At 49.1% G+C, this 28,000-nt stretch overlaps 1 protein-coding gene and 1 pseudogene across 5 annotated transcripts in view; one reads left to right on the plus strand and one right to left on the minus strand.

Moving 5' to 3' along the window:
• Window positions 1–40: 40 nt before the first annotated feature.
• LOC111183377 (5-hydroxytryptamine receptor 5B-like) lies at window positions 41–28,000 on the plus strand (annotated as a pseudogene). Its single transcript, XR_016394184.1, has 3 exons — window positions 41–1,765; window positions 14,757–17,525; window positions 18,736–28,000. The product of XR_016394184.1 is annotated as a 5-hydroxytryptamine receptor 5B-like (transcript).
• Window positions 21,401–28,000, minus strand: part of CCDC93 (CCC complex scaffolding subunit CCDC93) — a 91,765-nt gene continuing 85,165 nt past the window's right edge. For 3 of the 4 annotated variants that reach the window (XM_022590640.3, XM_089916894.1, XM_089916895.1), the window contains one exon: window positions 21,401–26,486. In XM_022590640.3, coding sequence (XP_022446348.1) covers window positions 26,433–26,486 — 54 coding nt within the window. In that variant the 3' untranslated portion in view covers window positions 21,401–26,432. The remainder of the gene's footprint in view (window positions 26,487–28,000) is intronic. The other variant, XR_016394183.1, reaches the window with a different exon arrangement.

A 28,000-nucleotide genomic window follows, 5' to 3' on the forward strand; every position in this document is an offset into this window, starting at 1 on the left:
AGACTGGAAGACGTACACTAGGGTCAGGAACTTCCGCAGCCGCAAAGGGAGGGCGGGGTGGGAATGCGGGTAGGGATGTGACGGGACGGGTTAGGGATGGCATGGCGAGGAGGTGGCGAACCCTCCCGTGTCAGAGCCTCTGCCAAACTGCCTAGAAGCTGCGTTCTTTCTGCACAGAGCCAGAGAGGGAACTTCTCAAGGCAGCAGGAAGCCTCGCCCGGAAGAGGTGTGGCGAGTGAAGCGGCAGGCAGGATGGTGCCGGGTTGAAGAGCTTCCTGTTTGACATACCCAACACCTGAGTCTCCTAGTTCACCTAGGATGGGGATCCAGGAAACCAGAATCTCTCTGTCCGGTGCCTCTGTTTCCGGATGTCAAACTGTGCCCCAGGCTGGTCCCAGGGATCCGCGAAGGTGGCGGCCACGGGATTCCTAAGCGATTGTGAACCTTCTCCGCGGACTCCCGCGTTGGGGTTCTCTCCGCGCGGCGGGGGCGGGGAGACTCGGCGGGACAGCCTGAAGGCCCGGCTCCAGTCGGCGGGCTCTCCGGACCACCCGCCCCCGCGCACCCCGGGTGCAGCTCTGCTCCAGGGGCCGCCGGCTCGTGGTGGGGTCCACTCTCCAAGGCCGCCCTGCGCACGGAAACCGCGTGCTCTCAGATTCCCAGCCCTACGACAGCCCGTTGCCCCCGGGAAGGCGAGGAGAGGCGGGAAGGACTGGCGCGCCCAGCGGAGCTGGACCCCTGAGGGGTCCCACTGTTTTTATTTTTTCCTCCACTGGAAAAGAGGTCCACGAGATCTCCAAGCAGAGGCGCCAAAGGAGGGCTGCGGCACAATGAGGGACCATCGTAGGACGACCTGGACCCCTCTCTGCCGTCCCCGGGCACACAGGGCCCCCCCCCCCGACGCTCGCACCCTCCCTGTCCACGCTGAGCGCCAGGGGCGCGTGCGTCCCCGCCGAGGAGCCGGGATCCCGCACGCCCCGCGCCATGGAAGCAGCTAACCTCTCGGTGGCCTCCACCGGGATCGCCCTTCGCCTGGGACCCGAAGCCTAGAGCAGCAGCCCAAGCCCCGGTGGGGTCGTCCAGTTGACCCCAGGCGGCGCCGCCCTGCCTGGTCGAGAGCCGCCCCTCTCTGTCTTCACGGGGCTGGTGGTGACGCAGCTGGTGCTGCCGTTCGCGGCCACTTTCCTGTGGAACCTCCTGGTCTTGGTCACCATCCTGCGCGTCCGCGCCCTCCACCGTGTGCCGCATAACTTGGTGGCCTCGACGGCCGTGTCGGACGTGCTCGTGGCAGCGCTGGTGCATCTCGCCCCTGAGCCTGGCGAGCGAGCTGTCGACCGGGCGACGGTGGCGGCTGGGCCGGAGCTTGTGCCACATGTGGACCTCCTTCGACGTGCTGAGCTGCACCGCCAGCATCTGGAACGTGGCGGCCATCACCCTGGCCCGATACTGGACCATCACGCGCCACCTGCCGTACACGCCGCGCACCCGCCGCCGAGCCTCGGTGCTCATGATCGCGCTCACCTGGGCCCTCTCCGCGCTCATCGCCCTCGTGCCGCTGCTCTTCGGCTGGGGCGTGGCGAACGACGCTCGGCTCCAGCGCTGCTAAGCGAGCCAGGAACCCTCCTACGCCGTCTTCTCCACCTGTGGCGCCTTTTACCTGCCTCTTGGCGTGGTGCTATCTGTCTACTGGAAGATATACAAGGCGGCCAAGCTTCGCTTCGGTCGACGCCGCAGGGCTGTGCTGCCGTAGCCCGCCACCATGCAGGTGAGGCGCGGGTTGAGCAATGGGGATTTGGGGAAGCGGGTCGCTGCGGGAGGAGGAAGCGTGGCGAAAGGGAGAGCTGGCGGTGGAAGTTTGCACACTTGGCGCACGCGCGAAAAGGTTGGCCACCAGCGCAGCCCGAGCGGCCGGGGAGTTTGCCATCTGCTCTCCTGCAGCGCACACCGAGGGGCTCATCACCTGCGCCTGGCGCGCACGCGAAGGGTTCGCCACCTGCGTGGCTGTTGCGCGCGGGAGAAGGGGAAGGGGGCGACATGGGCAGCGTTGCTCGGTAGCGGTGAGGGCACGTCTGATTTCGCTGCGCCCTCTGTTGCTTTTCCCCAGGAGCTATTGTGTCCGTGCGAGTCTTTAGCCGCCAACTTCCTAGTCCCGGCTAGACCAAGCGCGACTGCAGGGGGCTGGGAATACGTCCTGCAGATGAGCGAATTCCTGTGACCATGCGCCCCTTATTTAATGTCTCCACTGCGCCCTCGTCCACACCCTGCTGTCCAGAGGCGATTCCCCAACCCTATCGGCCAGCTCCCTGCCAAGGGGGAAGTGAGGATAAAAATGAATCCAAGTGTCACTTTGCTTTCACTGTCCCAACCCCAGTGCTATCTTTTAGTGACTTTGGAACGAGGTAGAACCGTGGGTTGAAATCCCAGCTGGGGACGTTGGGGCAGTTGCTTAATCTCTGTGGGTTTTGTTTCCTCAACTTTAAATAAGTGAATTCCTACTTCATAGGGCTGTTGGTTTACGTGAGATGAAGCATGCGAGGCACCTAGCGCAGTGCCTGGCAAACGGGGAATGGGGGGCAGAGCTGGCTGGAGCAAGGAGATCCACAGCGCGTTGCCTGGCAATCTACAATGGGCCCGCACATAAGCCTGGAAATGAATGAGATGGAGGAACCTGCATTTGGCAGAACTTCTCTCCATTGTATTTAGAGTCGGGGCTTTCTGCCTTTTGGCCAGACCCTAACAGATGACAGTTCCCTCCTCACCCTGGAAGCCCCAAATTCTCCTTTTGAGTGAATGGGGGTTTCAGGCTCTCAGTCCTAGAGAGTAACAGGACTTATTGCCCCTTTCCTAATACAATATATGGACCAGGGAAAGGGGGCATGAGGGGGGAAGGAAAGAGACGGGGTAATTTCTTCTGTTGTTAGTTTTGTTTTACTTTTGAAAGTTAACTCCGATATTTAGGTTATTCAAACGTGGGTATTTTTAAAAGCAGGCGTCTCGCCAACCCGCACGCCCTTCATTAAATGGCAGAGGAGTTTTGTAGGATAAAATAGGAATGTCAACTGGAAAGTGTTGGTAGGGGAGAGCTTTATTCAGAATTAATGATGTCCTTTGAAAGGTCCCTCGGAAATCCTGGGGTGATCATCGCTTTTCTCTCTGCTGGCCGAGGTAGGGCTGACTTTTACTGGCTACATCAATCCAGTGCGCACCCAGAGACATCGTGGTGAAACGGATGCTAGAAAGGCTTGCCAAGCCTGAGTTGAGTGTTCATTTTTGACAGAACCCATTCAGGCAGGTGATACAAAGCAGATGTGCCTGGTCGGGAGCCTGGCCAATGGGGAGGCCACAGGCAGGGAGAAAGAGCTCTAGGAGGCGGGGCAGCGTGGTGCCCTGATTTAGCCACCTGCTGGCGCCACCTGCTGGGGCGAGCCCCTTCTGCACCTTGTACTGCAAGTCTCTGCTCTAGGACACAGCATTGGTCTAAGTCAGGCTAAGAGTCCTGACTCATATGATGCTGAGATACATCTACAGATGAGATGGGGTTCGAGAACACCCTGCTTCTTTAGGCTCCAGCAAGCTGTCACTCAAACTCCTGGGTAATGTTGCTGAGTCAGCATTTGCAAGCTTGCTGACCACAGGACACCCAGACAGAAATTTAAAATAATGTGCCGGGAGTACTCTCTCCATGCGTTCCCCCACCTGCTTTTGTCTGACCTCCGGGGAAATGAGTCAAGTTGCATTTAGGTCCTGCAAAGTGTCTTTACTGCTTTCTGTGGGTGATGGAAGTACTTAGGAAGGCAGAAGACCTCTGGTCATAAGGTTGTGCACACCCTTCATCTTTTTTCAGGATTCTGTGACTAGGTCCCAACACTAAAATAGTATCAGAAAGGGATCTGCAACAGTGCCTCAATTTTTTAAAGTAGAGAAGGAAAGAAATGCTGACTGAGTTCCCTCTTTCAGGCACTGTGCCACTTTACCTACATCCTCTTATTTAATCCTCAGCGTCCAGACAAATTGACATTACAGTCTCTGTTCTTCAGGATAAGCTAAGATATGCTGCGTAACATAGAAGCCCCAGGCTAACGGTTTATCTCACTCTCACTCAAAGTTCAGTGTGGGTCTGGCGGCCCTCTTCCTGCTCAGCTCTCCTCCAGGCGGTAACTCATGGATCCAGGCCCCTTGTCATTCTTGAGCTATGCTGTCCTGAACATGTGGCTTCCAAGGTTTCTGTGAAAGGGGAAGCAAGACCTGGGGATACAGCAACTTTTACCTGCCTTGCCCTGAAGTGCCCCTTCGGGTCACAGTCCATTGGCCAGACACTGTGAAAACTTGGGGAGCCTATGGCTCTTTGGTGAACACTAACCGTCTTCGCCACACAGCTCTCATTTTACAGATGATCAGACTCAAGTGCCATAAAGTGAGTTCATCCACAACCACACAGTTATGGGGTGGAAAAGCTGAAGTTTGTCCCAGATCTAAAAGTCACTGTTCTTTTTCACCCCTTTTTCAGTATGTCATGCTCTCTCCAGGAACTTAACTTCTGGGCACTGTCACAAACATCTCACAAGTATCTAGACCTTCATGGGAGACAGGCAGTCATATCCCAGTCAAGGTGGGTCATGGGGATGTCAACTGAAAACAAAAGCACAACCTAAAAGATGAGAATTATGTTTTATTCAGTGGACTTTCTGAGGACTTAAGCCCGAAGACAGCCTCTCAGGTCGCTCTGAGGGACGGCTCCGAAGAGGTAAGGAAGCAGCCAGGATATATAGAAAAAACAGGTAGTCGGAACTTCAAAAGATTACTGTTAATTAAAGAAAACCTGATATCTTAAGTTTGTTTTTGTTTTTTTATAAATTTATTCATTTATTTATCCATCTTTGGCCATGTTGGGTCCTCGTTGCTGCGCACAGGCCTTCTCCAGTTGCGGCAAGTGGGGGCCACCCTTTGCCGTGGTGCACGGGCTTCTCATCGCGGTGGCTTCTCTCGTTGCGGAGCACAGGTTCTAGGTGTGTGGGCTTCAGCAGTTGTGGCACACGGACTCAGTAGTTGTGGCTCGCGGGCTCTAGAGCACAGGTCCAGCAGCTGTGGCGCACGGGCCTAGCTGCTCCACGGCATGTGGGATCTTCCCGAACCAGGACTCGAACCCATGTCCCCTGCCTTGGCAGGCGATTCCTAACCACTGGACCACCAGGGAAGCCCCAGATATCTTAAGTTAATGCATTTAGCGCTTGTCTATGTATGGGAAGATGCAAAAGTCTGGGCTCATTGAAATCAGCCCTTTGATTTGCACCTTAGCTATTTGGGGCTTGTATCTTGCTTTTCTTTGTCCTGAATCCCCTCAGGGTGCACAGTTCAGTGGCTGATGGCTTGAGGACCACAACATCCTCTGTTTACTGATGTGGCAGGCGACATTTTTCATGCACAGCGAGCAGGATCTCAAAACTATGCCCGTGAACACCTTTCCAGGAGAGCTGAACACAGTTGAGCACAGAGGTACTGCCAGCTTCTCTTGGGAGACGGGATTCATTCCCACCTGCATCCTTTTCTTCAGCCTCGTAGACTAAGCGCGACACATAGCGTATATTCTGCCCTCACCACACACCTCCCATTGGTTATGACTGTTTCCTTCTGCCCTGTGCCTTTTACTGCTTAGAGGAAGAAAGAAGCAAAGCCAATAGAGATGATTTGGTTGGCTTTTAAAATGCGACATCAAACATTTTGTTCTTTTTAATTATCTGATATCTGTGCACAAGTTGATACTGGGGCTATTTTATTCATTAGGCACAGTGAAGACACCACCGAGAGCCACCATACTTATAGGGGCCCGTGGAAATAGTTTAATTTTAATTTATTTTAGAGGAAAAAATGAATATAATTGTTAAGGAATATGTAATCATGAGCCCAGCCTCGATTATATTAGTCTTTATAATAATATGGTCATAAAATATAATTTTTAATATTTTTTTAATGGAGGAAGGACCCACAGAGGCAAGGATGCTTCGGGCTCGTGAGGGTTATAATGTGGCCCTGGTTGATACCCTTCACTCATTCACTCAATCAATAAACATGTGTTGGGAGACAGTGTGCACAGTGGTTAAGAGCATGGGGTTTAGAAGCAAGGAGGCCTGGATTCCAATTCTTTCTGTGCCACTTATTAGCACTTCAGCCAAGTGAGTTCATCTCCATCTGCATTTCCATCTGTAGGTAAAATGGAAATATTGCCATCTGCCTCTTAAAATTCTTGTGAAGAATAGATGAGATAATAGTGTATATGGAGTAACTAAAATAGTAAACCCTAAATGATAGCTGCTGTACTGTCTTCATTATTATTTTTTGAAATTCTTCTTATAAATTATAAGTAATAAACTATTATTTTATACCTCTTACCATTATAGGTGGGTTTGTTATTTATTTCTTAACAATTAGTACAAAGCTTAGTGTCTTAAGACAACAAAAACGTATGAACTCACAGTTTCCATGGGGCAGGCATTGGGAATGGCTTAGCTGGGTGGCTCTGGCACAAGGTCTCTTGTGGTTGTAACTGTGGCTTGTTTGCATGTCTGTTAGCAGGACGTCTCTACAAGGCTGCTTGAGTGTCATCACAACACGGCCGCTGGCTTCCCCTAGTCTGAGACAGTGAAACAAGGAGGCAACTGCAGTCAGTGCCTTTTATGGTCTGGTCTCAGAAGTTATATTCCATCACTTCCCTTATATTCTATTCCTTAGAAGTGAGTCACTAACTCCCATCCATACTCAAGGGAGGGGGAATTAGGCTCCACCTTTGGGAAACGTGTCAATGAACCCGTGGACATATTTTAAAACCCCTTCAAAAGGACACGGAGATGGTTCAACGTTACTTGACTGACTTGTAGTGACCTATGCATCAGACGATGTAGTAGCCTTTGAGGTTTCATAGAAGTGGTCTCTGATCTCAGGGGATTAATTTTAGTAAGCCACAATTACAGAATTAATAATAAATTCTTATAGGTGCTTTTCTAGAAGTCTGTCCAGAGGGCAGTGATCCCAAAAGACTGATAGTGTACGTGAAAGCACTTTGGAACCTGTAAAGGTCAAAATAAATTTGTAGTATTGAGCTATAGCATTTATGATGACTTGGATCTGAATTTTAGATAATGTTATATTACAAAATATTTGGCTCTCCAACCCAGTTCTCCACATTAGTAGATTTGTGTTGCAAGCATACAGTATATAAGCCCTAAGTGACCTGAAATCTGTACAGAGCCCTCGATGTTTTTGCCACTTTTCCAATGTTTAGTTGTCATCTGTTCCTCTCCAAAGACCAGCGGCTGGTGGGCTTGTGTACAGAACCACGTGTGGGACCTGGGTTCAGTCAGAGCTCAGATATGGGAAGAGGATGGTGGAAAATCATCACCCTTGTTCTGATTCCAACTACTAAAAGAAATATGACTGAAACACATTCCCATGCCAGACTGCAAGGTTATTTTAACTTTAGAAAAGTAAATTGCATTAATCAAGTTGTATCAGTGGTAAAAATACATCTGGCTTATGGTTTGATTCTTTTAAGATTGGCACTGAGAGTTTCCAGAACTACTTAGGTGGATGAAGGAGCGTTTTCTCTATACTTTTAGAAATATCCCTGGCTTTCCCCTCTCTATAAACTTCTCCCTTGTTCTCTTACATCATTATGCTCATTCTGGCTCTTTACATCTGCTTCCGTTTCTCTTTTCTCTGATTGGACTGCTGGGGAAGAGTGGAAAGGGCAGGGGGAACGAAGGGGGATGTAGATGAGCATGGTGCAGGGATCATGTGTTTTCACCAATGACATTTAAATCCATGTAGTTCTTGGAGAAAATTGAGCTTCTCAGTGGAAGAATGACATCCAAACTCCTTGGTCATTAACCCTTTGGTAAGTCACAGAATTCGCTGAAGATCGAACAAACCTTTGGACTTGCTGTCCAGAAAGGCACGTAGACATTTGCTTGCCCAGCGTGCCTAGGGCACTCCCTGAAGCCCATCTCTGGAGAGTGATGCTCAGCCTTTCCTCCTACTGGCTCTCCCAAGGGATGGAACCCACAGTGCAGCAGGAACTGGAACTCTCTGAGGCAGGGCCGTGGTGGTCAGGGGAGCCATGGCCCCCTAAGAGGGCAGGTCAGAACACTGAGGCTGGACAATGCGTGTGCAAAAGGCAAAATCTCCCCTCTCTCCATTACACTGTACTCCTTCTGTGCAGAGACTCTCTGGCCTGGGAGTCTAGGCACCTCAGGGTAAGAGCACTTGCCTCAACAGACGACCTTCCATTGGCCTCCACCCATAAAGGGGGGTCACTAGATCAGATGATATAAGAGCAAAAACAAGTGTCGTGTAACTTTAATTAGCACACTTGATTACAATTTCCCCTTCTCATCATTAACTCCAGTGGTGCCTTAGCCATTCCAGAGTGACTAACAGCCCCGCCAAATCCATGTTTTCCAAATATAAGAATAATAGTAATTGTACTTTATGTTATCATCATACCCAAAAGTTTAGCAAAACTGTACTCTGTGGTGTATATAATTACCCTCAAGGGAAAATTAATATTTTTCAAGCCCAGCAGTGCTCTGCCTTTATTTATTTTATTTTATTTTTTTTTACATCTTTATTGGAGTATAATTGCTTTACAATGGTGTTTTTATTTTATTTTTTTACAAGAAAATGTCCTTAATTTATTTTCTGGCTTCTTTTGCACAAGAGAAGCAGTTGAGAAGATTTCCTGGTCTAGTTTGTCAGACAAGCTAGACAGCTCCTGTTTACTTTGAGGGGCTATTTTGGTTAGTTATCTCTTCAAGATGCCTTTACAAATGCAGCTTGGAGCTTGGTTATCTCAGTACACCTTGGGCAGAGAGAATGGAGCTCTGGATATCCCAACTCCTGACCCTCCGAGCTCTGGTTAGAAATGGGGGATTCCAGTTACAATCCAGATTGCCTTCAACCAAAATCGGAAACGCCTCAGTGCCCTCTGCCCTCTGCCCTCTCTCAGATGTTGCAGGGCTTGATTAGTCACTAGGGTTAGTGTGTCTCCTCACACCAGCCTTGTGAAGAGCCTCACTGTACGGGGTGCCTGACCATGCGTCACAATGCAAACTGGTTGGTCCCAGAAGTGATTAGTAACCTTCCTTCTTTCTGCTTTCCTTTTCTAGTTCTTATTAGGTTGTTCTTCTGACAACATTAGAGGTTTACATATGTTTGTGGGTACTTTCTGTGGCAGCTGGAATTTTTCTTTTCTTAATTGGGGGGGGAAGGGACAAGGGGACATGAAGCTGACATTTCTGAGGTCCTGCCATGTACTACTGTCTCACTGTCATCCTGCAGGAAGCCCACCATATAGATAAGGTTCTTCATGGTTGGAGATGTGGAAATGGGGGCTCCGATTGGAATCCTATCTAATCACTAACTTGCTCTGAGCCTTGGTTTCCTCATTCCTTCTTTACTGGCTGCTGTTATAACTGAGTAAGTTGGTGTGTGGGACCACATGGCAAATACTAAATGACTCTCAGGAACTGTGAAGGTCTGAGATTTTAGCTTGTTTGCAAGCAAACAAGTCGGCCTACCCTAGTTTACTGGACGCTGGCAGAAGGCAGGAGACTCCCGGATCAGAGTCAAAGGCCTTTATTACTCATGGTACACAGGCAGCACCAGCTTCATGTGTGCATCCGTCCCCCTTTCCTTCAAAGTTCCATGGGAGTCACATGGAGTGGCCCACTGGATTGGCCTCACAAGTAGTAGAGAAACTCCCAGATTAGGGAACTCAAGTCTGTATTGGCCAGGGTTGGCCAATAAGTAAACTTGCCCTTTGCTCTTAGGAAACATGAATCTTTTATGATGTGTTGCAAGTAAACCCGCCTTCTTTTCTACTGGGAGACACTATCTCTATCTTCCAAGGCTGTTTGCTCTTCAAACATCCTTGACAAGCTAGTCCAAAACAAGGGCTGTCAGTGTCTTTGCTAGCAAAATGTGCAGAAATGCAAGAGACTTAGAGTTTTCGCCCCCAAATATCTATTTATTCAGTAAGTGTTTATTGAGATTTTAATATAGGCCATATATTACAAGGTGCTGGGGACTTTTCAGTGGACAGGACACACGTGGTCCCTACCCTCCTGGAGTGTTGGTCGTGACACAATATTCAGAATGACGATTCAGAATCCATGCCCTGATATCAGAGTGCTTATGGGAATAGTGGGACAGCATATTTGAAATTGGGACTTGATGGGGAATTCCAGTATGTAGTCCCTATATCCACAGTAGGTGATTAATAAATCTCTGAGAATATATTATCTGGCTGATTTGGTCCTTAATTAATTTTAGGTGGAAAAGCCTCAGACTCTATGGAGATGTTTAGGTGAACGCATCTTTTAGGTCATGTCCCCTTCCCCTTCCCTTCCCTTCCCTGGCAGAAAGAAACCATACAGGTCTGGAACCAAACAGATTGGGCAGGCACCTTGGTTCTGCTTTGCCCTGCTTGTATGGCCTTGGCCATGACATCTGATGTCTCCAAACTTCTGTGTGTTCAGAGCACCTGTCTTTTTACAGCAGGACCAAAAAGTGGCAGGTGCTACTGGTTGTGTGCCTTCAACAGTCCGTATTTTTGCCTTCAGATTAGTGGATTCTAAGCCAGCGTCAGAGGCTTCTTAAACCTGAATGGTCAGTTTTCCCACAGCTGTGCAGAGGAAAGTCAGGGCCAAGAGGCTGAGGAGACACCCAACCAAAGAGGAAAGACAGAGAAGCTCAGGGCTGGCCCCAGAGCTGGGTGCCAGAGCCCCTGGGCATTTCCTAGGAAGCCGTAGATGTCCATTCTGAAAGCATCCCAAGCACAAATGTGATCCTAAGATAGGTTCTGTGTTTTCTCAACTGTGAAATGGAGATAATCCCTCGAAGGATTGGTGTGAGGATGAATTAAAGTCATTCGTTACAAGTGTTTAGCATAGTCTATGTTTTACAGCAGCTTTTCTAGAGTTCTTCTTAGTGTCTTTTGGTTTACTATTGGATATTACATTTCAAGTGAAAAAAGCCAACCTTGTCAGTCTCCTAGCAAACCAGGGGGACTGCCTTTTCTTTCTACTGCCTTTTCTGTTTCTCTTCCCCCAGGATCCCTTTGAACTGAACTGACCCCATGTCTTTACTTCTGTAGCATAACAAGGATTTGGAATTGCATTAACCCAGGGAGGAACTCAAGTGCCTGGGAGGTCATTGAGGTCACCGGAGAAATGGCTGGGAAAGTGCCCATTAATGAGCTGAGTGGGACAAAGACAAACATCACCTGCTACTTCCTCTTGTGCTCTGATACTATTTTTCCCTCCGGAAAATGGACTGCTGTGATTCACGGGGTGATTTCAGGGTGACACATTTTATCCCCCAGGCTTCCTCTGGTGGATGATGGTGGTCTACTATGAGGGAATTGGTCAGTGTTATCTCTTCTAAAGAGGAGAGGTGACCTGCAGCTCCCATCTGTCTTGGGGGGACAGGAAACCTTGGGATGGCTCATTAAAGAGGGGGTGCCCGCTGGCCCCCAGAGGGTGTCTGTTTGCCAAGACAGGCCTTTGTAAGGGGCAGAGGGATGGAGAGGAGGGAAGTGCTGGTTGGTCACCACGAGAGACCTTTTCCTTCTCTCTCTCCAAGTGGCAGCGGGAGGATGCTGGGTTTACACTAACAAAAGAAAGGACTCAACTTTGTCCATATCGCCATGATCTGTTTCAGGCTGACCTAGTGGTTTTCTGAATAAATAGAGATGAGGGTGGGGGGAAGTAGCAGAGACCAAGAATTTGAAGGTAGAGCTGAGGGTGAGGTTTGCCAGGTCAGACCACGTGGTCGCCTTCTTGGCTCCCACCGTCCTGCCCCAGGCGACAGGAGACAGGGCTCTTCCTTCTGTGGACACTGAAGTGCCCCGCGGTTGGGTGGCTCTCCTGGTGCCTGCTTCCAGTTGTGTCTGGGAGGGAAACTAGATGCAATCCTTGCCTGGGAGCCCCTTGCCTCTGAGTTTTCTCCAGCATCATGACTGGCAGCATTCCGGGAAGGAAGAGAACTGCAGGTGCAGACCATGCTGTTGAAATGTCAACTTAGCAGCTGTTTCCTGGGCACCCGTCAGGTGCCAGGTGGTGTTGCCAGGCAGGTGATGTACAAGGAAGACCCAGGCCTGCCGTTGTTCAGCTTGGACTAGAGGGGTGCCACATATAACACCCATGATCACACACATTGCTACAAAGGAGGGGAACATGGTACCAAATCACAGGGAGATGTGATTGAGTTTAGAGGGGTGCTGACTGAAAAAAAAAAGCACAACATAGGAGTTGTGACTTAAGTTTTATTTGGGGCAAAATGAGGACTATAGCCCGGGAGACAGCATTTCAGATAGCTCTGAGAAATCGCTCCAAAGAGGCAGGGGGGAAAGTCAGTATATATGTGATTCTGGTGAAGGTGGAGTACATGCAATTGAGCACAAAATCAGCTCCCAATTTAAAGTGAATCCCTTTAGCACAGGAGTGTATAATTCCTTGCACTACTGATGTTTACAGGCTGCCTCTCCTGGGAACGTTGTGAGGGGCAGGCCTGGGTTTGTCCTCTTTGGGGCCCTAGTCCCAGCCCCGCCTGCCTCCATGAGCATTTTTTTTTATAACATCTTTATTGGAGTATAACTGCTTTACAATGGTGTGTTAGTTTCTGATTTATAACAAAGTGAATCAGCTATACATATACATATGTTCCCATATATCTTCCCTCTTGCATCTCCCTCCCTCCCTATCCCACCCCTCTAGGAGGTCACAAAGCACCGAGCTGATCTCCCTGTGCTATGTGGCTGCTTCCCACCAGCTATCGATTTTACATTTGGTAGTGTATATATGTCCATGCCACTCTCTCACTTCATCCCAGCTTACCCTTCCCCCTCCCCATATCCTCAAGTCCATTCTCTAGTTGGTCTGTGTCTTTATTCCTGTCTTGCCCCTAGGTTCTTCATGACCTTTTTTATTTTTTTTTTCTTAGATTCCATATATATGTGTTAGTATTTGGTATTTGTTTTTCTCTTTCTGACTTACTTCACTCTGTATGACAGACTCTAGGTCCATCCACCTCACTACAAATAACTCAATTTCATTTCTTTTTATGGCTGAGTAATATTCCATTGTGTATATGTGCCACATCTTCTTTATCCATTCATCTGTTGATGGAAACTTAGGTTGCTTCCATGTCCTGGCTACTGTAAATAGAGCTGCAATGAATATTTTGGTACATGCCCCCACTTTTTTTTTTTTTTTTTTTTTTTTTTGCGGTACGCGGGCCTCTCACTGCTGTGGCCTCTCCCGTTGCGGAGCACAGGCTCCAGACTTGCAGGCTCAGCAGCCATGGCTCACGGGCCCAGTCACTCCGCGGCATGTGGGATCTTCCCGGACCAGGGCACGAACCCGCGTCCCCTGCATTGGCAGGTGGACTCTGAACCACTGCGCCACCAGGGAAGCCCGACACTTTTTGAATTATGGTTTTCTCAGGGTATATGCCCAGTAGTGGGATGGCTGGGTCATATGGTAGTTCTATTTTTAGTTTTTTAAGGAACCTCCATAGTGTTCTCCATAGGGACTCTATCAATTTATGGTCACCTTATCTTTGATAAAGGAGGCAAGAATATACAGTGGAGAAAAGACAGCCTCTTCAATAAGTGGTGCTGGGAAAATGGGACAGCTACATGTAAAAGTATGAGATTAGAACACTCCCTAACACCATACACAAAAATAAACTCAAAATGGATTAAAGACCTAAATGTAAGGCCAGACTATCAAACTCTTAGAGGAAAACATAGGCAGAACACTCTATGACATAAATCGCAGCAAGATCCTTTTTGACCCTCCTCCTAGAGAAATGGAAATAAAAACAAAAATAAACAAATGAGACCTAATGAAACTTCAAAGCTTTTGCACAGCAAAGGAAACCATAAACAAGACCAAAAGACCATCCTCAGAATGGGAGAAAATATTTGCAAATGGAGCAACTGACAAAGGATTAATCTCCAAAATTTACAAGCAGCTCATGCAGCTCAATATCAAAAAAACAAACAACCCAATCCAAAAATGGGCAGAAGACCTAAATAGACATTTCTCCAAAGAAGATATACAGATTCCCAACAAACACATGAAAGAATGCTCAACATCATTCATCATTAGAGAAATGCAAATCAAAACTACAATGAGATATCATCTCACACCAGCCAGAATGGCCATCATCAAAACATCTACAAACAGTAAATGCTGGAGAGGGTGTGGAGAAAAGGGAAGCCTCTTGCACTGTTGGTGGGAATGTAAATTGATACAGCCACTATGGAGAACAGTATGGAGGCTCCATGAGTATTGAATGGTGAGTGCTGTGCACCCAACGCGCTCCCAGTTCTCAACCATGGGGACTTGGTCGCCCAGCTTAACAGGTCCTGGAATGCCTCGGCCAGCGGGGCGGGGGCTCAAGCCCGGGTGTGACACCAAGGCGCCTGCTCTTAACCGTCTCCCCGTCCCCCACTTTTTAGATCATATTATTTGACATTGTAGGGACCACCACTCTCACTGTCTGAAGAGCCTTCAGAATTTATTTTAATCTACGGTTTCAAGGACTTTTTCGCCTAATATTTACTGATGGAGTATGGGATCAATGCATCTTGAATGAGGCTGGAGGGGAGGGCTCGGCCAAGGTTGGAGTGGCCTCATGTCGCTGTACCATCCAATGATACATTTTATTTTTGAATTCCACTTTTCCTTTGTTCCCAGGTGAAAGAGGCCCCTCACGAGGCTGAGATGGTGTTCACGGCACGTTGCCCTGCGGTGGCCTTTCAGAATAACAGAGCCTCGTGGCTGGAGCATAACGTGAAGTGGGCGGCCGTGATGGTGGGCGTTCTCATCGGCGTGTTCGTGCTGTGCTGGAGCCCCTTCTTCCTGACGGAGTTCATCAGCCCCCTCTGTGCCTGCAGCCTGCCCCCCATCTGGAAAAGCATATTCCTGTGGCTTGGCTACTCCAACTCTTTCTTCAATCCCTGATTTACACGGCATTGAACAAGAACTACAACAATGCCTTCAGGAAACTTTTCACCAAGCAGAGATAAACCCAGGGCTTGGAGAGACGCGCAGGTAGGGTTGTGGGGAGGGAACTGGGATTTCTCCCCTTCACTGGAGACCTGGGTGGAAGCCTTCCCCACAGCTGAGTATTAATGACGTTTGGGAACCATACCACTTGGGCCTGGACTATAGGAGCAGCAGTGCCAAAGGTTCTCCAGTAAAACAGCAAATGGGTGGCAAGCGTGCAGCAATGTCCTCTTGCCGTGTATGTGGCAGACATTGCTAATTGATCTCGGCACATCTCCCCACTGAGGAGGAACTTGGCCTCAGAATCCTTTTCAGACAGCACATCAGGCAGTTACTGCAAATTGCCTAGAATTCATACAAGAGTCAAAGCTGACTTGCCCTTCCTTTATCTAATTACCATATTCCTCAGCACAGGGCCCCAGTGGCGTGTTTTGTGGCCCACTCAGGAGCCTGTCTTCTTTGTGAAACAGCCCTCCCCTCACTCTTATCCACCCAATTCAACTTATCTTTCCCAAATTCCAAGGCAGTGTATCCCAGTTTGGGTGATAAGGATCATCTGAACTTTTGTTTTCTAAAAAAATTGTCCAGTTCAACCCATATCTACTGAATCAGACTTGTAAAGAAGAGGTCTGGTAATTTATATTTTATTAAATTCTCTAGATGATCTTTTTTTTAATCAGTGAGAGACACTGCTGGATGCTTAGGCTGCTCTTTAGAGCAATTAAATTGGCATTTCTGGGGGTTAAGATCCAGGCAGTAGTGGTTTTTTTTTTTTTTTTTTTGGTACGCCGGCCTCTTACTGTTGTGGCCTCTCCCGCTGCGGAGCACAGGCTCCGGACGCATAGGCTCAGCGGCCATGGCTCACGGGCCCAGCCACTCCGCGGCATGTAGGGATCTTCCCGGACCAGGGCACGAACCCATGTCCCCTGCAACGGCAGGCGGACTCCCAACCACTGCGCCACCAGGGAAGCCCGGCAGTAGTGCTTTTTAAAGCTCCCTGGGTGATTCCACTGTGCGGCCGGCATTGGGAACCCCTGGTGAGGCCTTTCCTCTGCTCTGTACAAGGGAGAGCAGCTGTGAGAAATGTTTCCATTACTTCACCATTCTGACTTGTATACGTAATAAAGTACTTTTGAAGCATTCATTTCTGGGTTCAGAATCATTCACATGTGATTGGTCACACACATGGATACATGTTCATATGTACATACACTCACGTGTATGTCACTGAGATGGGGAAAATGTCTGTTGTGAAACTAAAACACAAACACCACCACCAACCTCTCCCCCCAAAACTGCCATAGTGAATCCTGGCCTTTCTGAAAAAGATTAAATGTGGCCACATATGGAGGAATCCAAGGGCCTTGATGAGGGGGTGCCTGGACTAAGTCATCTTGGCCAGAGTCTACCTGACTTTGGAGGTGGCTGGCTGCCTATTGATTAGGTGTTTTAATTTACATGAAACAGTTCACCCCACCATTGACTCACTTGATGTCTGAGGTATGCAGACCATCTTTCAACTTACACTATAGAGTTATCTGTACTTCGGAGTTTATCAGAATATAGGTCCACTGGGCCTTTTCCAAAATCTTTGGGACAGATAGAATCTTTTTTTAAATTTTAGAAATGCAATATGGTGTGTAATCCATAGATTAATTAATACCCCCAGCTGGTCTGAGCCAGCAGCCTCTAATCAAACACATGGGTACTTCTGCAGTAAAACGCATGAATATTTACACTGTGAGAAAAGAACTAAAAATAACCTCACACTGGGTCAGATCAGATTTTATCATCACATGCGTTAGAAACCACCTTTGTTTCCTGAGCTTTCTGTGCTTTGCTATTGAGGACCCGTATAACCTCAAGCCATCTGAAGTCCCAAACTTGCTCAGCCCTGCTGAGAGGAGGGATTCTGCAGGGAGTCTGGGAAGAGTACGTGGTCCAACCATCCCTTTGTTGCTAGAGGACGGGACATCACACGGTGCTTGGCATGGCCCCTAGGACAGCCTTCTTGGAGTCGTATTTTGGAAATATGTTCTTCTCTTTCATTGAAGGTGCTTCAAGAAATAGTCTTATGAAACGTAATCAATGCCTTTCACATAAAGCTGGAGTTGAACTCATCTGATTACGCCCTTTGTGAAGGCATGTTTTCTTATGATAACGGGAACTTTTAATCGACCATGTTTCCGTTTCCATTCTGATCAGGAGGCAGAACCAAACTTATGGCTTAACTTTGGAATCTATATAGGAAGGGGTAACCTACTTGTGTTTGACGTTCCTAGCCAGTCTATAATCCCAATTCTTATTTAGGTTCTCCCTATTCTAGCGTTTTATGTCTTATTTATACTTTACCATCATATTCTGTGTATTTCCTACAAGCTACCTCAAATCCTCTGTGAACTGAGACGGGGAAGAAAGGACCAGGAGATGACTGACAACCCGGATGCAGTGGAACAGGTGGGCACATCATTACTGATCAAATGGCGTCCTCAAACATCGTCACTGGTGGGTTTTAAGGGCTATATGTAGCTCAAGCTTGGGGCTAGTGAGGATTTTCCCCTCTTGGTTGAAAGACGCTAGGTGGTGTTAATGGTCTTCTCCCCATCCCTCCCCTCATAAAACACACAATCAGGAATACATTTAACAGTACTCTTTATTGAGCACCCACCGTGTGTAGCTGCTATACTCGGTTTCATATACAAATACTCGTTTAATCCTACATCTATCCTACAAGGTAGGTACTGTCCTCATTTAATCATGTTCCAAGAGGGTGAGAAGCTTGCCTGTGGTCACACAGCACATGGTAGAACAGTACCTGGAATCAAGTCTGCCTGAATCCAAACATGGGAAAGTGAAGGGAACACAACAGAAATCTGACTGGACTCCATGTTTCAATGTTGGCTTGCATTTCGCAGCACGGGACCCATACCTGGTGTAGTGGCTCCACTTGCATTGTTCTGGTTGGATTCCAGGCAGGAGTCTTAGAGGAAGAGTCTAGGTATGGTTGCGGGGTGGGGAGGGGCATGCAAGTTTTTGGTTTACTCTCACTATTGGATAGGATGCTTTATCACTGTGTTCTTCTGGCCCGGGCTTTGACTTAATGCAGGATTATTATGGAAGCATCCCAGGCAGAAGGAATCATTTATGTCGAGTTCTTCTTGAAGGGAAGTTGTTTGCCGGCTAACTTGATGGCAATTTCTGTTGGACCTTTCAGAGTTGAACTTTTTCTTCAGTTAGTGAGGCCTTCCCTGACTACTCACTATAATTACAAAATGCTCAGTTTCTGAGACAGATCCGTTGGTGACTAACCTTATGTAAGGATGTACTTGTAATTCTTTTCAATACAGAGTATCAGAAATAGAAATCTACAAACTGATCGATTTACAATAAACATTGCAGGAACTCCCTTAAGCCTAATGTCTCTGTTCTGCCTCAGATCTCTCTGCCTGTAGGACATGAGGGAGAGAGGGTTGGGAGGCTGTAAGAGGAATTAATCTGTTCCTTGCTAGAATTTATTTGCTGATTAAGTTATTACTAAAGGGTCTTCATGTCCAAATCCAATTCCATAAAGTTCCAGGCCTGTAGGGTGGGTGTGCCTAACCTGATAGTTTTATTTTGTAAATTTAGTCCTGCATAAAGCATGCTACTTTTCTCCCCTTTATCACAGCCTCCATGTTTCTTCAGGCGAACCTGAAGGGAATCTGGATTCTGCTCACGACTGCTATCCTCTGTGAGCATCTCTTCCACGTGTGGGTACCAGCCCCAGAAGCCCTCTCTTCTGGCGCCTGACCTTCTCCCTCCACACTGAAGCTGGATGATATAGAGAAGTGTCTTTTAAACTCCAGGTCACAACTTGTTATGAAATCAGTGAGTGATCGTCTCAGACAGCTGTGTTCTCAGTGTCTGTACACAATCACTACAGAATCTGGGTGGCGCAGAGCAACAGGCCTTCACTCCCTGCTAAGGTGTCTGTGAGTTGCTGGGATTTCACTGATCCAGGCTGGGCTCTTCTGGGCTCAGCTTCAAACTGTGGGTTGGTCTCCGTCTGCTCCATGTGTCTCTGAACCTTCTCGGGCCAGCAGGGCAAGTTCTTTTCCAGAGAGACGTGCAAGGGGACAAGCCCAGCACACAGCACATTCTCAAACCTTTGCTCCTATCAAGGCTGCTAATAACCCACAGACCAGACCGAGCCCAAAGTCAGGGGTGGGGAAGCACATTCCAGCTGCCAGGGTGCCATGACAAACGTGTCCGCTCTGGGGAGTGAAGAATGGAATCCAATCATTCAATGTTTAGCATTTTTCAAAAGTTACGTAAGACAGGAAAAACATCAGAGTGTAGTGTGGAAAGGGTAAGCACTGTCTCATAAAACCCCTTCCAGGCATGTTTCAGCTGGAGTATCAGTCACTGCTTAGCCGGACTCCCCACTTCTGTCCTTGCCCCCCCTGCAGTCTGTAGTCAGCACAGCCGCCAGAGGGGTCTCTGCTGAAATCTTCTCAAAACCCTCCAGTGGTTTCCCACACAGGACACCTTCCTGCCCCTCACTCACCTGCTGGGCATATGCTCGTACCTACAGCTTGACTCTTGCTACTCCCTCTGCCTGGAATTCTCTTCACACGGTATCTATCTATGTGATTCATTCCTCCACTAGTAGTGAGGTTTTGTTTATTAATATTTATTTAATGCTAAGAACACAGATAGCCTAAAGAAGGGGCCGACAATTAAAGAACAATCTGTTTTTTTTTTTCTAAATAGGATTTTCGTAATAAAACCATTAGTGATTCAAACCTCTAAAACAGAAAAGCACACAAATCTAGAAACATGCACAACATGTTTCTCTCTTACTGGAATTAATGTGACAACACCTAAATATTATCTTTAAGAAAGAGCAATATTAAAATTGTGCAAAGAGACAGTACCCATAGCTTTTAAACCATGAAACCAGTACCTGGCTTGTAATCAAATGAAAGCATGTAAAACAGTCTGCAGTTTATAGAATTTAAAGAAAATCAGGGTGACTAAAAAGTGAAAGAAAGGCAATAAGGCACAGGAGATACTCTGTAAAACAGGATGCTCCCATGACGTCTACCGCAAGCTTGGATGAAACCAGGAGGCTCTGAACGCCGAGAATCACTGATCAGACGGATAAAATGTGGCATCTATGACAGGCAGCAAATTACCTGGCTGTCTGGTAAAATTTCCAGAATATAAACTGAGGTGGTTTTCAGTAAAGAATGCAAAGTCGTATCCCCTGCCTACGCATTATAAAATCGTAGCCATCACCACCAAACCAGACACTTTGCTTAGTCAGCACACTGAGGCAAAATGCGATAGTGTACGTGTTACCTGTTGGTACACTTTCCCCTCAGAAGTGTACCTCTAGGAAAACCGGTTCCTTTGCCTGCTTGGGTCTATTCCCAGGGCCTGACCCAGAGCAGAAGCTCAAATTTTTGTTGGTTGAATGAATAAGTGAACAGGGATTTATTTTTCTCATGGAATAAGAAATAAGGAGGCAAGCGGTCCCCACATTGGTTCGGAAGCTCGTCGTGCCTTCAGGGAGCCAGGCTCTTCCCAGCCTTTCGCTCAGGGTGCCGGATGTCCTTTGTGATGGTCTGGAAGTGGCAAAGGCTGCTCCAATGCCCTGCTCTTCCCCAGCCAGCTGCCGGAACAGAAGCCCTTCTCTGCATCTCGTGCCGATCAGCAGCAGGAAGGTCTCCTCCGTATTGGCCATAACTGGGTTAGACACCCAATTACGTGCATGTCTGTAAACCAATTCTTGGCAAACAGAAACAGAATTCTCATGACTGTTTTAGGACAGCTGTCACGATTCCTCTCCTGGGGCTGGACACACTGCCACCCAGAGCTGGACAAAATTGGTTCTGCTGGTCAGGAAAGGGATCACCCACATCAGGTTTCCACATAGGACAGGCACAGCTCCCCTTGGACCATGACTCAGAGGTCCCATCTCCATCTTTTAAAGCCCAAAAGCCAGAGGAACACGGGTTGTGCTGTGATCCTCGTGAGACGGAGGCAACCATACAGCAGCCCTGGTCTGTCCCCAGGATGCAGCCACTTCACCGTCCCCCGACCGCGTCCCCCTCACTGCCACCCAAACCCACTCACGTAATCAGAGCAGAGCCACTCTCACTGCTTCGTCTCCCTGGAGCTGTTCCTCCAGAAGAGAAGGGCGCCCTCTTCGCTTCACTATTTCCCCCAAGACCCAAGAAAAGGAGATTAACTACTTTGGGCTCAAGGACTTTCAATTCCTAAAGAAAGCAGATTTACTGAACAAGAATCTGATGTCCTGTTTCTATTTTTTAGAATAGTAAACAAAGTTAAAATTTAAAAACTTTATTTTTTGAATAGATAATACATGTAGATGGTACAAAATTCAAAAGGTACAAAAGGTACAGAGTGAAAAGTCCCCCCCAGTCCTCTTCCCGGAGGCACCCAAGGCTGTCAGGTTCCCGTGGATCCCTTCAGAGGCACTCTATCTGTACACACACACGTACGGACATGCACAGCCACAGGCATTTTTCTCCATCACCTTCCTTTTTTTTTTTTTTTAAGAAACAAACACTACTAAGCCAAGAGCTCTTTTTCCCCCACTTAACCATGTATCTTAGGGATCATTCCATGGCAGTACATACAGAGTGGCTTAATATTCCATTGTATGGATTTGCCACAATTTATTTAACCATTGACCTATGTTGGTGTAGTTTCCAACTTTTTACTATTGCAAATAATGCTGCAATGAAAATCCTTGTCTATAGGAAAAATCCTTAGAAGTAGCATGGCTGGCCCGAAAGATTTGTGCATTTGCACTTCTGATAGAAATTGTCTGACTACCCTCCACGGGGTTGTACTGTTCATACTTCTGTATCTAGAATGCTGTATCCCGGGGCTACTTCCCACTTCTTGGTTTCATGTGGCTCAGTCATTTCAACCAGACAAGTTACCTTTACGCATGGTTTACTTTGAGCCAAAACATACTCATGAGCTAATCACTGACAGTAATGTGCTTCCTTTCTTCCCCCTTCCCCCCCATCTACATGGGGAGAAAATATTTCTGTAAAACATAATTCCTTTGAAAGGCCTGAAACCTCTGACACCCTTCTCATCCCAACCATCAAGGTTAGAGTGTAACAAAGACTCTGGGATCCTCTAAAGCTGCTGAATAAAATTGCCTCCTTGTTCTCAAGCTAAGCATAAAATAGATGAAAGGTCCAATCTAAACTTTGCTAATACAGGGATGCATAGCTGCAGTTTGGAGAAGCTGTTTTATCCAGCCAGAATTTCCTGCTCATCCACTCTAGCCAGATGCTGAGGAGACGGCGGGGAACGATACAGGTGAGGTGCCTGCGTTTGCTGCTCTTACACACCAGAGGGGAGGGCAGGCAACACACGTCGCAAAAGACTACGTAAGAGTTCAACAGTGACGTGTGCCATCAAGACAGCGCAGGGGAGAGGGGCAGTGTGTGGTCAGGGCTGCAGGCTGACACTGAGGGGTCTGTATGAGCAGCGGGGGAGGGGGGCCTGGGAAAGCCCTTGCCCACGATCTGGGAGGGAGGGCGGTCCAGGCAGAGGCAAAGCAGGTGTGAGCCCGGCACTTTTGAGGAACTGACGTAAGGCTGACGCGGAGAACCCGTCGTGGTCCCCACGCTGTCAAAGAGGCTGCAGACCAGACACTAAATCTCCCCTAATGTTTTTACACATTTATTGTGAGAACAGGGGAGACCATAACATTATTTTTTAGTAGCATTGTCAGCCTATCACCATGTGCTGTGAGAGGGAATGCTGTGGGCTGGCGGAAAAGGACCAAGAGAGGGCCTGGGGACTCTGAGGACGCATCACACAAGGCCCCTCTCCCGGCCAGCGCTCAGCCACCCGGACAGACAGCGGGCCCTCACCCTACGGGGGCTCTTCACCGTCCGGCTCTGCGGCAAGTCGTGCTTTCCTTGAGGCCAACACTGGCCATGAGTGACTCATAAAGTACCTCCTTCCTCAGAGTGTGTTCTAAGCCAGGGATCCCCGACCCCCGGGGTGGTACCAGTCCAAGGCCCGTCAGGAACCGGGCCGCACACAGGAGGCGAGCGGCGGCGGGCAGAGCTTCATCTGCTGCCCCCCGTCCCTCGCATCACCGCCTGAACCACCCTCCCGCCGCCTTCTGTGGAAAAACTGTCTTCCACGAAACCGGGCCCTGGTGCCAAAAAGGCTGGGGACCGCCCACTAACTGCAGCTCAGGCTCCGCCTAGTAACCGTCAGCGCGCGTTGCTAAAAGGCCCACTGCCCTCTCACACTGATCACCCGTCACCTGCAGAGAGGGCAACACAAGGCCGTGCTGAGGTGACAGAGATCAGGGTGGCACAGGTGCGCAGGCCACAGCTGACGGCCCACAGTGCCCTCGGGCAGGGCTGCTTTGGTTACTACAGACGCGATCGGGGCTGTCAAGCTGACAGCCTGAGGCCTTCCCCATCCCCTGCGCCCGGTTTCAGGAGGCCTGGAGCTGTGGAGTTCGTCAGCGAGCGGATCCTCAGCCTGGGAAAGGCCTCCTGTCTTCTGGCCCTGCTGCCGGCCCAGTGGACACCGGTAGGACCCGGCTCTCCACAGAACATGGGCAATGAACCCACACCCAATTAAAACCATACCCTGCGGACTCTAAGAGAGCTCAGGCCTGACGAATTTGGGCTGTGCCCTCCCTGTTAAAAAGGGAGACAGGCCCCTGGCTTGTAACCTCAGCGCCTCCCTCGGGGGTGATTAGCTGAGCCCAGTGACCCAGGAGCCTGAATCCATGCCAAGGACAGCAACAAATATGTCCCCAGACGCCTCGTGATCGTCTAGCACGTCCTGCTCGCAGCAGCTCTGATTTCCGTTTAAACCGAAGCAGCCCCGTGTACTCCCTGAGGGGCAAGTGGGATGGAGGGGAGCCCCAGCCCACAGACTCCCCGAGAATCCCAGGGCACCTGCCGTCAGCAAGCTCACTGCTCTGACTGAGCAGGGACAACGGACCGCTCCCTGGGGAAACCCTGTTCCTCCCGAAGCACAGGTTTCCTAAAAGTAACTTATTTTTTAGCTCCAGAAAAGCCTGTGGGGTTAGCAGAACAGCCAGCCATACTCTGTGGGTGCACAGAAGGACACAGTCCTGGGAGGGCCCCCTGAGGGGCTTCTGAAATGATCAGGGCCTCGGGGCATCTCCTCAGCCTCTGAGGCCTAACCGTAAAGCACATTTTATGTCCTCATTACTCACAAGGGCAGCATCCGCCCTGTGGCTTATCTGTGGCAAACAGAATTCTCAAGACGGACTTCTGTAGTTTAATTCAAAATGTGCTCAAGGAACAGAAATTGATTTATTATCTGTCTTAGGCCTTGTAGATTAAAAAATGGGAAAAGATATCTACTGATACCTCCCTACACCAAAACCAAACCAAACGAAACTCTTTAGAAACAGCCCAAAGTAAACGCCCCTACTTTTAGAAGAATTATCGGCTGCTTCGGGTTAGTCGTGCCCTACCTTCCCCAGTCATCTAGAAGAAGGACCACCACAGCCTCCGATACTACCTGTTCCTCTTCCCTACCACCTGTGGATAATACATGAATCATCTAATTGCTCAAAAGTTGTTAGTTAGGGAATGGGTCCACGAGCTTCTCAACACGATAACCAAGATGTTTCTCTGAACCCGAAATAGTTTCCAGTCAAACTGTCGTCTCCCTCCCCTGCCCTCGGAGCACCAACTGCTCTTTGGCAGTCACTTGCTTCAACTTCATTGAGTCCTTTCAAAACCCACAAAGGACCAGGGCTCAGGGCAAGTGGAGAAGCGCATGGCCCAGGAATGGTGCCCTTATCACTCAGGCACCGGGAGTAGCCTTCTCATGGGGTGGGCCTCGCTGGGAGGACACAGAAGCCAAGGGCTGTTAATCCAGCAAGAAACTGTTAAAGTCTGTACGCCATCAGCCCCACTTAACGTATACATTAGGGAACTAAAAATGAGCACGGTGTCCCTGTGGCTGCACCGAGCGCCCTCCTTGCATGTTTGGGCTTTTATGTTTTATGGCCCAAACCTGCTGACTGGTACATGTGCAAGGCTCGTGTGGAATGACGTGCAAGCCTCGTGCTGGGTTCACTGACCCCAAGCTGCCAGGTTCCTCAGGGCTGGGGCAGGAGAAGTTCTGTCTGGATGGACTGCTCCTTCCAGAGGAGAAACCTGAGCCCTCCACCTTCCCTTCAAGGCCCTGCAAAGGCGGGTCTCAGCCCACCTTTCCAGACTGGTCTCTAGAGCCTCCTGCAGAGACTGGCCGCTCACTCCTCTCCCCACAAGCATGCCTTGTACTCTCCCCACACCCTCTTATACTTTATCCAAAATGGCCTTCCCACCAATCTCTGCTATTAAATTGCTATTCCCCCTTCAGATCCAGCCCAGACCCAGCCTGCTCCACGAAGCCCTCTGGATCTCCGCACACCTCGCCGCTCTTCCTGCTGGGACGCCCTCTGGCACCTGCTCACGGCCAGTCCCTCCGCCACTTACACGTTGGCCTGGACGGCAGTGGCTGGTGGGAGAGCCCATCTCCAGGCCCAGCCCTGACCTGTGCAGAGTGGAGGGCATGTGATGTGCTCTTGGTGAGGGGGATGCACAGGACCATCCACAGGGTGGCTGGGACTCACAGGAGAACAGGGCGAGGTGAGGTGTCATTCTTACTTACGTGTCCTCAAGCTGAGGGCCCTGCTTTCGATTTCTGGTGAGATGAACTTGAGCGGAGCGTGAGGGTGAAGCCAGGGCAGGTGCTGAACTTTCTTTCTAGTTGCTACACCATCAAGCCTGCTGGCTGGCACCCGAGGGGACGGGAACAAAAGGCACCATGGGCAAGTGAAAGGCCCAAGTGAGCAAAACTCACCTGGGCGGGTCATTCAGCTAAAAGCCTTGTTTGCTAAGAAAAAAAAAAAATCCCAGTGGTCAAGCTCTGGGGCCACTCGCTGGGAGCCTGGCTGCTGGGTCTATGCCACCCTGCTCGCTCCCTCAGTGCCTCCTTCTCAGCGGCTGCTCAATTAACATTACTTTATTCAGAGTCCAGACAAACATGGTACCTTCATATGTGCAATGTCACTGGAGAAATAAGAGCTGAATCGACACAGAGAACAAATACTGCCCACATTTCTTCAGCGGAGGATGGGTGTCATCCAAGCCACAGTGGTTGCCCCATCTGATTCCATCGACAACAGTGGAAGCAGATAGGAGAAAGGGAATATCCAGGGTGTCGAGATCATCACACCTGCATCTTTGCTGCAGCGTTCAGAACCATTTCACCATCTTGTAGTTGATACACGGCATTTAGAAAAAGACATCAATGACGTACGATGCCGCCTGGGAATTTTCAGGAGGCCTTGGCTTTCACCTTGGACAGCAGCACCTCGTTCTTGCGGCCCTCCTGGAGGGGAAGCAGAGAGAGAGAGCAGAGAGGTGGGGACCGCGTCGGCACCCGCATGAGGCTCAGACGGCCTCTGCATCCTTTCCCATCCCGCAGGGAGCCCTGTGGACCATGGACCAGCCTCCTTGCATGCTGCCACCATCATGGCGGAGCTTCCTGGCCACACGCTGACCTTCAAGGCCCCAACGGCTACAAAGACGACTGGTTTCTGGACTGTGAGACTGAGGATAGGAGAGGATTAGGCACTGTCATTCCAAAAGACTTCAAGACGCCTCTAAAATTCCAAGGGACAGAAGCAGAAAGCAGATACGTATGTGCCAATCTTGGACCCCTCCAGTGAGGAAGAGGGAGAGTCCTCGGAGACCACAGCCTAAGGAGTTATAAGAGGCAGCCCCAGTCCACACAGCAGGCAGGGCACGTAGAAAAGCTCTCACCCCGGCAAGAGTGAAGGTTAAGAACACCCTTGGCTTTATGAGAGAAACTCACAGAAGACAGAAGGAAAGAGACATGTCAAGGGACACCTCCCCCTCAAAGTGAGCTGAAGGAAACCCATCACTGTGTGTGCTGAGGGGTCACTGGGGCCTCCCCCGCGTGGGGAGTCTGGCGTCCAGGGTGCAAGGCCACCGCTGCATCGTTTCATATCCCCTTCTTCCAAAGCTTATCACTGTGTGTCCTCCTTCCCCCTTGTTAGTAGTGGCCTTGACATCTCAGGGTACCTCCATCTGCTAGCACACCATCTCCACACCTTCCCCGGGCCACGTCACAAGGAGCCCTGTTTAGAGTGAGAGGTGAATGCGGCAGGGGGAAGGGCCTGGAGGGGTCGAGCCCGAGGGTGCAGGCCCGGCGTGTGGCTAGGCCTCCAGTTGCCATGCTTGGCTGGAGATCCACTTGGTGTGGAAGAAAAATTTTCTGTCACCCATGGCCCCTCTGCATCCAAGACCCCTAAAGTCAATGTTTCCATCTCCCTGGGCCCGGCCAGGTGCTCCCACTTCTCTGGAGGCCCTTTGGTCTTTCTGGCTGCAAGGACCCTGGTTCACCTGTAGGGTTTCTGCGTATCTTCCACTCAGAGCTGGGGAGGCTCTGGGCTGGGTGGGGGTGAAGCTGAATTGTTCTGCCAGAAGGAAGATACTCTGACATTTTTTAAGCACGTGTTTTTGGAGGGGTAGATAGTTAATTTTTCCTGGGGATGGGAAAAAAAAGAAGGTGAAATAAGTAACATTTGTTGTGTTAGAAAAGTTGAGAAGAAAGTTTTCTTATTTAAAAAGAGTTACTGAGATTTGCTTGGGTGAAAAACCTCCAGCCAAAAGAAAAAGGGGGGGGGAGGGGGAGGGGTAAAGACAGACCAAGACGGGCAGAGTCATGCTATTATACTGTGACACTACTTTCTCTACTTCTGTGTGTTTTTCAAAATTTCCATAATAAAAAGATAAAACAATAAAACAATGAATAAATAACTTTTGTTACCCACCTCACCTTCTGAATAGAGCAAAAAAAAAAAAAAAAAACCCTAAAAA

This window comes from Delphinapterus leucas, chromosome 8, assembly GCF_059928025.1.
Source record: "Delphinapterus leucas isolate spDelLeu-1000000601 "Yukka" chromosome 8, BTC_Dleu_Yukka2, whole genome shotgun sequence".
NCBI classification, from domain to species: domain Eukaryota; kingdom Metazoa; phylum Chordata; class Mammalia; order Artiodactyla; family Monodontidae; genus Delphinapterus; species Delphinapterus leucas.